A 10,471-nucleotide genomic window follows, 5' to 3' on the forward strand; every position below is an offset into this window, starting at 1 on the left:
CAGACCCTCAGCCACGGTAAGACCTCCTCACACACACACACACACACACCACACACACACCTCACACACACACACACACACACCTCACACACACACTTCACACACACACACACACACCTCACACACACACACACACACACACACACACCTCACACACACACACACACACACCTCACACACACACGCACACACACTCTGACCCGGTGTTTCCTTCACACACACCTGAGACACACAAGAGTGTGTACGCATAAAAAAGATTCGGAGCAGAAACCAGGTGGACGTCGGTGTGTATCGAAGGGAAAGCGGACATGAGAAGGTGCAGGCGCACACGGGCGTCACCAGGCGTCACCAGGTGTCACCAGGCGTCACCAGGCGTCACCAGGCGTCACCAGGTGTCACCAGGCGTCACCAGGTGTCACCAGGTGTTGCAGATGTGAATATTTTATTGCTCATTTTCTTATGTGTTTTTGTTCTTAGGGCATGAACATTTTTGTGAGTCTCCATACTTCTTTAAGATGCAGGACTGGTATTACCATGTCATTATACTGGTATTAATATGTTTTCAGCAACACGTACTGACAGTCTCTGCATGAAGCTCAATGGAGGGGAACAGCAGAGAGCATTCTAACAGCTGATATGCAATTCCACCATAGAAACCACTGCATTTAGGAGAAAATGACTTTTAACCAGCTGTCCACTGCAGTGACCGCCATGCACCAGAGGGGTCAAACACACAGTCAGGTGTGAGGGCGCGATATGTGAGAAAAAAAGGTTTTCACACTTTTATTTTTGAAACTAACTGAGCAGCACAGAGTGCAGGTGTGTCTCCTGCTGCGGACTCACAGCAGGAGACAGCCCAGAGGCTTCACAGCGCCCCCCTCTGACAGCGTCCTGCCTCACGCTTCCTGCTCGCTTGGGCTCTGACGTCACGCAGCGGGACGTGGGAACCTTTAACGCAGGGGGGTCAAACTGCTGCCATGGAGGCCGAGAGGCTGCAGGTTTCATTCCAACCAAAAACTCCACCAGGTGACTTCACTGATGACCTCACCTCCAAACAGAGAGGGGGGGCTAATCAGTGAAGTCACCTGTTTTGGGTTGGAATGAAAACCTGCAGCCTCTCGGCCCCCGTGGCAGCAGTCTGACCCCTGTGGTTTAACGGGTTCATTTCGGGAGTTTTTCCTGATCATTTAGACGCAAAGTGGGAGTGAGGACGTGCGCGCTCACGTGCGCACAGTTCCTGAGGGGAGCCAGGTGTTCGTGTGTTTCCGTGCACCTGCCGGAAGAGCCCGGGACCGCGTGCACGCGCCCACCCTGTGAACGCCGTGCACGTCTCTGGTGATCAGCTGAGGGCTTTTATTCTGAAGTGCTGGACACAGAGGCGTGTGTGTCCCAGCTCTTACTGCACAGTCTGCCTTTGACACTTTTATTCTCAAATTTACTGTCACCCTCAGAAACAAGTCACTTTCTTTTTTTATTATTTTTGGAGGGAATTCGTTTTTTTCTTTTCTTTTTTCTGTTTTCTTTTTATTCTCTTTTAAGAAAAATGTTTTATTTTTTCCAAGTAATTGTTAAAATTTGGAGGGTAATTTGTGGTAATTTTTTTAGCTGTTTGAAATTGAATGATAATTTGATTTAATGAAAATGTAATTTTAATTTGTAATTTTATATAGCTTTTGTTTGTTTATTGTTTTTTTTTTTTTTAGCTTTTTGTGCTAATTATTCAGTAACTGATCAGGCCCTGACAATATTCAAATTCTTCACACACACACACACACACACACACACACACACACACACACACACACACACACACACACACACACACACACACATAAGGGGGGGTAAACAACCCACAGAACAATGGCAGGAATTCAACACAAGAAACAGAGATCCACTGCCCCCTGCTGGACAAACCTCAGTGTAGTAGTAGTGTGCTGAGGTTTGTCCAGCAGGGGGCAGTGAAGAGGTTTGTCCAGCAGGGGGCAGTGCACAGGTTTGTCCAGCAGGGGGCAGTGCACAGGTTTGTCCAGCAGGGGGCAGTGCAGAGGTTTGTCCAGCAGGGGGCAGTGCACAGGTTTCACTGTTCCTCAGATGTGAAGCTGTTACATTGTTGTGTAATGAGTTAACACTAATTCTTATTTCATTGTTTGTTGACTGCGACATAACTAGCAACAAAAGATTAATTTAGCTATCAATGTGCCATTTATTAATGATGGTTAATAGTACGTGTGTGTTGGTTATAGTTCAGGCACAAAATGACCTCCAAACGGTTTATTGATCAGTTTGTTCTGTGATCAGCTGTTGATGAGTTAAGATTTATATAAGTTTGTGACCTGTCTGTCTGTCTCCCTGTCTGTCTGTCTCTGTCTGTCTGTTTCTCTGCCTGCCCACCTGTCTGTCTGTCTGTCTGCCTGTCTGTCTGTCTCTGTCTCTCTGCATGTCTGACTGCTTGTCTGTGGGTCTGTCTCTGTCTCTCTGTCTGCCTGTCTCTCTGCCTGCCTACCTGTCTGTCTGTCTGTCTGTCTGTCTCTCTCTGTCTGTCTGTCTCTCTGCCTGCCCACCTGTCTGTCTGTCTCCCTGTCTGTCTCTCTGCCTGCCCACCTGTCTGTCTGTCTCCCTGTCTGTCTGTCTCCCTGTCTGTCTGTCTGTCTGTCTGCAGTTCAGCCATGGCAAAGGAGAAGATTCACGTCAACATTGTGGTCATCGGCCACGTGGACTCTGGGAAGTCCACCACCACCGGCCACCTCATCTACAAGTGCGGAGGAATCGACAAGAGAGCCATTGAGAAGTTTGAGAAGGAGGCCCAGGAGGTGAGCTTCCTCTGCTGCTGCGGCACCTCAGTCACACCTGCTCAGTCAGCTGCTGGCGTCTGGCTGACTGACATGTTTGCTCTGGTTCCAGATCGGTAAAGGCTCCTTCAAGTACGCCTGGGTTCTGGACAAACTGAAGGCGGAGCGCGAGCGAGGGATCACCATCGACATCGCGCTCTGGAAGTTTGAGACGGAAAAATACTACATCACCGTCATCGACGCTCCGGGACACCGAGACTTCATCAAGAATATGATCACAGGAACCTCTCAGGTCTCACTCGCTCACCTCTTGCTCTTAGATTTAGATTTATTTTCCTCCTTACAGCAAGCAAGCTGTTTCAGTTTCAAGATCAAGATCGATTTTACTTGTCCCAAAGGGGCAATCGCTGATGCAGCATAGCACCAAGATGATAAAACAAGAAAAACAACATGAGGAAAAATAAAACATCAATAGCATTACAATAAATATATTTGATCAAGCATATATAAAATAATCAGAAAGTACAGGCTACCCATTATCTTTTCATCAGTGGCATAAGACAGCTCAAAGCCAGAGGAATAAAAGCTGAGCTGAACACCAGAGAGAAGAAGATAAAACAATGTATGTGACACTTTTTCACCACCTGCTTCGCTGGCAACAGTAACTAGGGACGGGAATCAAGAACCAGATTCCACTTGAGAACCGCTTATCGTATGCAAACTTATCAATTCCTTTTGGCGATGCCAGCATGGAGGTTTTTTGCCAAACCCCAAAGGAGGGAAGATTTGCAGGCAAATTGCAGCTCAGTCAGTGCCACGTAACGTCTGCTGTGCAAAGGATTGTGGGTCAGAATGGCCAGAGCAGCGTGCTGACATGCATTCTGCCAAATCTGACCTCTTGGCATACTGCATCTGACACACTATGTACTGGGACATACTCATTCTTTTTCCTGCATACTAAATAGTATGGTAGTATGGGTACTGGAACGCAGGGCCGGATAAGCGGTGGAAAATGATGATGATGATGATGACTTCCTGGCAACAAATCCATGTGAACTTAAAATGACATTAGTTTCAAGCAGATTGGTCTCTAATGATTGGAAAATCAAGTCCACCTCCTCCATGGAAATCTGAAGATATGCTGTTTTCCTGGAAGAAGTAATAGGATTTTGGTTTAAAATAACACAAAATAAAATGATCAAATTCTTTTCAATATTAAGTATGTGACTCCTGCATCATAAAAAATTAGTCAGTAAAAAAATTAGTCAATAAAAAAGTCAAAAAAGTTACCTTTTATTTCATTGTGACTTTATCCATGTCTTTAAACCTCTTTGTACCTGTGATGTCATGAATATGTAGCTGTAAATCATATTTTTGTCGTCCATAATTTGGACTTTATTTGTTGGGTGTGCGCCTGCAGGCTGACGCCGCCGTGCTCATCGTGGCTGCAGGGATCGGAGAGTTTGAGGCTGGCATCGCTTCTGATGGCCAGACAAGGGAACACGCCTTGCTGGCTTACACACTCGGAGTGAAGCAACTCATTGTTGCCGTCAATAAAATGGACAGCGCTTCATACTCTGAGCCACGGTTTAATGAAATTGTTAAGGAAGTCAGTGGCTTCCTCAAAAAGATTGGCTACAACCCCAAGGCTGTCCCTTTTGTGCCAATCAGCGGCTGGCATGGAGACAACATGCTGGAGCCGACTGACAAGGTAAGGAACATCACTTCATCCTGCCAGAACGACTTTCCTACTGATCCGACAAGATCAACATTTGAATTTGCCACTTATTTTTTGATCCTGTGAGCTTTCCATTTTCAACAGATGCCGTGGTACAAAGGGTGGGCTATTGAAAGGAAAGAGGGAAATACCTCTGGCAAGACTCTGTTCAATGCCCTGGATAGCATTCTTCCTCCAAAGCGGCCGACAGAAAAACCGCTGCGACTTCCTCTGCAGGACGTCTACAAGATCGGAGGTACGTACACAACAGCGGTGAACAGCTGCTGAACATTCGGTTGGACGGTACCACCTTTCTATTAGACCTACCTCTGATAAAATAACACATTTTAGATCAGGGGTATTGTACCGGTGGTCCACGGCCCCCTGGTGGCCCCTGCAGGTACTGCAAGTGGTCCCTGATGCAAGTCCAACCAAAACACAAGAAACGCTAAACCATGGCAGGCAGAGCCTTCAGAGGCCCAGCAGCTCAGAAACAGAACACATGGATTCTCCGAACAAAAACCACCTACAGCAGAACCTTCTCAACCACAGGGGCCGGGATTCACACTGAATCTCATTCTGCATGATCAGAAACTGTACGATCAGGCTGGCATTTTTCAGTTCTATTATAACTATGATTATTTCAGGATAACCCAGCTACAGGCTTATCTGTCAAACATTTAACAATAAATACAACCTCATGCTGTATTAATCACATTCACACACCGACACATACATTCAACAGCAAAGTTTTCTAAACAGGTTTTATTTTCTTCTTCTGATGTAGACAGGCCTGTGCAATAGACGGATAAATGCACCTGATGTTTTTTCTGCTGTTTTGTCTTTGTTTTTTTAAATCCTGCAGAAACTGTGATGTTCACAGCAGTTTTTCCACAGGGACAATAAACTTTATCATTTATTGTCTCATCTTAATGTGCTGATCCTCTCTCTGCCAGGTATCGGGACGGTGCCCGTGGGTCGAGTGGAGACTGGCATCCTGAAGCCGGGCACAATCGTGACCTTTGCTCCTCAGATAATCAACGCTGAGGTGAAGTCAGTTGAGATGCACCACGAGGCCATGACCGAGGCTCTCCCCGGTGACAACGTCGGCTTCAACGTGAAAAACATCTCCATCAAGGATATCAAGCGTGGAAATGTGGCCGGCAACTCAAAAGACAACCCGCCGTGTGGAGTCAAGTCGTTTGAGGCTCAGGTCAGTCAGCCTCTTGAGAACGTTTGCAAATGGCAGACTTCCTGTTTAACTGTGATTGCTCCAAATAGCAAAAAATGCCCTGAATTTCAAAATCAGTTCAAACTGGCAGTCTTCCTTTTGGGTTTGAGATCATTGCACCAAGAGCCTTTTTTTTCTTGTGCAGGACAACAGGGAGCATTCCTGCCCTCTTGAGCCACTTGAATATTATGGAGCAAATTTAATGCCAATAGGAAAAAAAACAAAACATGTTATACAAAATCCCATGAGCCACACTATTAGCAAACGTTTTCCTTTCTGTCAGGGATTTACTTAGAAATCCACTGCATTCTGCCATGTCTAGATGGTCAGTTTGATGCTAACCCAGCCTAGATTTTTTGAAGCATGTTTGATAAAATTCCTCTCTGGTCAGGTGATCGTCCTGAACCACCCGGGGCAGATCCACGCAGGTTACACCCCGGTGCTGGACTGCCACACCGCACACATTGCCTGCAAGTTCAACGAGCTGAAGGAGAAGATTGACCGGCGCAGTGGGAAGAAGCTGGAAGACAATCCCAAGATGGTGAAGAGCGGGGATGCAGCTATAGTCGAGCTGGTCCCCAGCAAGCCCATGGTGGTGGAATCCTACGGCGAGTTCCCCCCTCTGGGTGAGTGAAATCCAGAGCAGCTTCTGGAAACTTCTCAGCTCACCGTTTCCAAAGCCATGACCTCAGCGAGATCACTGACTAGACAAGAGTCTGAGCAGCAGCATAAAGAAAAGACGTGAGGCCTGTCCCAGCAGCTGGTTTGGGCTCAGCGAGCTAACTTCAGGGTTAACCCTGCTGGGTTTTCTGCAGCATGAAGGTGGTTTACGTTTTAGTAGAAGAAAGGGTTCCGCCGCACACAGTGTGGTAACTTTAATATCATTTATTTGTTAAGAGTCATCAGGCATTACAGTCAGTCCAGATCTGCTGGTTTATATAGGCTGCTTCTGTAATCAGTGAAATCAGAAGCAGCCTATTGACCCTTTGCAGACGCGTCACAATTATCACGTGACATGGGAGGCGGCGCCATGACGGACGGCAGAAGGAAAGTGGACGTCAATTTAAGACAAGGAGGCGCGTTATAGTTTGTGACATTCCGTGGTTGTATAGTTTTTAAATTACTTTTATGGTGGTAAGATGGTGATTTCCTGTAAAAGGCTAGATTAGGCTTACAGCCTGTTGGCACACTGCACGGCACAGCAGGAAATCACCATCTTACCACCATAAAAGTAATTTAAAAATTATACAACCACGGACTGTCACAAACTACAATGCGCCTCCATGTCTTAAATTGACGTCCACTGTTCTTCTGCCGTCCATCATGGCGTTCATATTTCGTGTGAGTGGAACGTGACGTCAAGTGCAAAGGGTCAATATAAACCAGCGAGCTGATCAGAGGCTTCATGGGACCCAAAATCAGGAGTGTGGATGTCTGGTTAAGAGAAGCCAGATAACAGAGAGAAACCCCGGGATGATAATCCAGCTGCTGGGACAGGACACACAGCGGAGCAAACAAACCACAGTGGGTCAGCTGCTGGACAACAAAATCCATATAAAGGTTTTAGGTCATCTTGACTTTGATGTTGAATTTAAAAAAAGGATTCCTCAAAAGTAGTCAGCTTTATTTTTTACAGTTATTCTAGATGTTTTAAGGCTGTAAAACCCCTCACTACACACTTTATACACTTTTCTCAGACAGGCATTAACATTTTCTCACTTTTCTCTCTTGTTTAAACTCTCAAAGTTCAAACCTTCGTAGAAAAATAAGTCCAGTATTATAGAATGAAACCAAAGATCAAAACCTGTTTTCAGGCCCAAACATTTGTTTGAGATATAAAAATATAAACGTTTTCCTATAAATAATTATGATTGCTTTTAGAACTAACCAATTTAATTTTAACGTCCAACCTACGAGGTTGGACACATAAGAAATTATTAACAGTGACTCATGAGTATATCACAGTTCCTAATTAAATTAAAATCCGCAAAACTGCGAGGCCGCGAAAGGTGAACCACATTATAGCGAGGGACAACTGTATTCCAGAAGTTTCTACTTTCTCGTAGCGCTTCAGATATGACTTGATTAATCACCACTGGCAGCCATATTGGTTTTTGTAGAAATAAGTCACTAAAGGGGGACTCACCATTTATTTTCTGATTTTCTGATTCTATATAATCCAGTGTATCACCATGTGAAGGGGGGAACTGTGTCCCAAAGTGAAGTAGTTTTACGTGGCAACATGAAAATTTCAATCCACCAAACAGATTTAGAGACATGCAGCTTCAGTTCAGGATCATATAACAAGAGCAATTTATATGATAACCAGTAAAATGTACAAAATACCTCTACACCCATCCATGTTCTTGAATATTTAAAGGAATTCGCCACCATTTTGGCCAAAATCCTTTCCCTGACGTCCCCACACTGAGTCCAGATGTTGGACACCATCTCCACCTCTGGATGTCCAGTGGTTCAGTTGCTATGGGTAGCATTTCCTGTTAGCTTAGCATAAATACTTAAAGTCTATGGGAGTCGTTAGCCTGGCTCTGTCAAAGTTAAAAAATCATCCCTGAAGCTCTGATTCGCACAGCGGATCACAAAGCTGGGAATTTAAAAAACCAAAGCAGCGGATCTTCCTCCACCTTCGGCGGTGTGAGGGTCACTGCCACAGATGGAAGGAGAAATGTGTTCAGAGGTTACAGCGCCACCATCTGACGCTCCAGTTTTTAAAAAGAAAAACATCTCAAGTCATGCATTTCAAATCCACATGATATGAACATGTTGGAATATTCCTTTAAGGTAATCGAACAGGCCATACAAAAAGACGTCACTGCATTGAACAGAATGTAAACTCTATAGAGCTTACATTATAAAATACATTATAAAAAAAAAGGTTTTATATCAAATTTATCATTCAAAGCATGAGGCAGTAGATCCAGCCAGTTTGTGAGTGTCAGCAGGAATTATGGAAATTATAAAAGTGTCAACATTTATGAACTCTACAACAATGGTGTGTGTGTGTGTGTGTGTGTGTGTGTGTGTGTGTGTGTGTGTGTGTGTGTGTGTGTGTGTGTGTGTGTCTCCCAGGTCGCTTTGCGGTGCGAGACATGAAGCAGACGGTGGCAGTCGGGGTGATTAAGGCTGTTGATAAAGCCACTGTGCAGACCCTGGCCAAACGTAAATAAAAAGGAAGGAGCAGAGCCGTGGAAGCAGCCGGGCGGTGCCGGGGGCCTGCAGCTGGCCGGCCGCAGCGTCCCACGGGGCATCCCACGGGGCGTCCCACCAAAAAAAAAAAATGCAAATGAGAACAGATCTGCGATCAGCTGGGTTGTGATTTTTTCTGATGATCTGCTGTCAATAAAACTGCACTTGTCTCCACGTTGTGTTGCAGTGTGTTTTGGATTATTAACCCTGCATGTGAACACACACACACACACACACACACACACACACACACACACACACACACACACACAATATGTTACATAAAGGCTGAAGGTCTACAATAAAATTAGACTACCATTCTATCAAATTCTAATTTTATGTTTGAACTATTCCAAAAAAATTATTACAAAATCCCAGGTTGGGGCCACACGCTCTCCACTCAGCACAGAGCCCCTCTGCTGCCCAAACACCACAGCGCCATCTAGTGGAGGAGCTGAACACAGACCCTGCCCCACACACTGAGCACAGCTGCACTGGAAAGCAGACAACATGAAGTGGAGAGTCAACAGCATCATGGAAATGTCCTGCAGCAGAAATCAGATCACTGTTATGTCTTCATATCACCATAAAAACAGAGCATTCAAAAAAAAAAAAAAAAAAAAACACAAGACAAACACTGATAGCATGTTTCTCTGACCTTAAACCTTAAAATCACTCCGCAGAATCCCACAGATTTTCCTCCTGAATCTCCACAGAAAACCAGAAAAAAGTCGACGGATTCCGTGAATGAGTTCTGAACATTAATTACATTACTAATATATAATGAATAACTGATCTAAACAGGCAGACTGGCCTCACTCAGAGCAGCTCTGTGTTGAATGTGGGCAGTCATGAATGACTCTTCAGTGTTAACCCAGCTGACAGCAGACAGACGGACAGGAAGCTGCTCAGGTACGTTTGAGGCTGTAAAAGGTTGTTGATGCTGACTGTGCAAACTGCTCTTACAGAATTATTCAATACTGAGGAAGAATGTGGAAAATTCATTTGATTACAAACTGTGTCGTGGACATAATAGAAATGAAATGCACCTTTTGATACGTTTTGTGAAAATAAAACAAATGAATATATAAATAGAATAGAATAGAATAGAATCTTTATTGTCATTGTACAAGTACAACGAAATTGAATGCAATCCTTTGGTGCATAAGTAAAAGAAATGAAAAGATAAAAAAAAACTACACATACTGTAAATAATAATAGATTAATAATAAATAATGTTAGCTCCATGTATTGCACTTAAAAGAATGAATGTCACATTGCACACAGCTTCATGTGCAGCACATGAGTTAGTTTTAGTTTTTAGCAGCATTCAAGGCAGCAGCCGCTCTGGGATAGAAACTGTTTTTAAGCCTGTTTGTTCTCGCTTTAAGAGTCCTGTACCTCCTGCCTGATGGCAGCCGTTCAAGATATAAATATGCTGTAATGTGGAGATGTTAGAGGCAGACAGACAGGGAGACACGGGGAGAGACAGACAGACAGAGAGAAATAGAAACAAAATCCATCCGT

The 10,471-nt window shown here is 44.5% G+C and overlaps 1 protein-coding gene across 1 annotated transcript; it reads left to right on the top strand.

The window, feature by feature from the left end:
* Window positions 1-2,664: 2,664 nt before the first annotated feature.
* Window positions 2,665-8,974, top strand: LOC115356803 (elongation factor 1-alpha-like). Its single transcript, XM_030048066.1, has 7 exons — window positions 2,665-2,813; window positions 2,905-3,081; window positions 4,210-4,500; window positions 4,612-4,762; window positions 5,463-5,719; window positions 6,129-6,363; window positions 8,828-8,974. Exons 1-7 carry the CDS (start codon window positions 2,667-2,669, stop codon window positions 8,923-8,925), a joined length of 1,356 nt encoding a protein of 451 aa, XP_029903926.1. The 5' UTR covers window positions 2,665-2,666; the 3' UTR covers window positions 8,926-8,974.
* The last annotated feature ends 1,497 nt before the right edge of the window (window positions 8,975-10,471 follow it).

The sequence above is a fragment of the Myripristis murdjan genome, unplaced genomic scaffold (genome assembly GCF_902150065.1).
Source record: "Myripristis murdjan unplaced genomic scaffold, fMyrMur1.1, whole genome shotgun sequence".
Classification (NCBI taxonomy): Eukaryota; Metazoa; Chordata; class Actinopteri; order Holocentriformes; family Holocentridae; genus Myripristis; species Myripristis murdjan.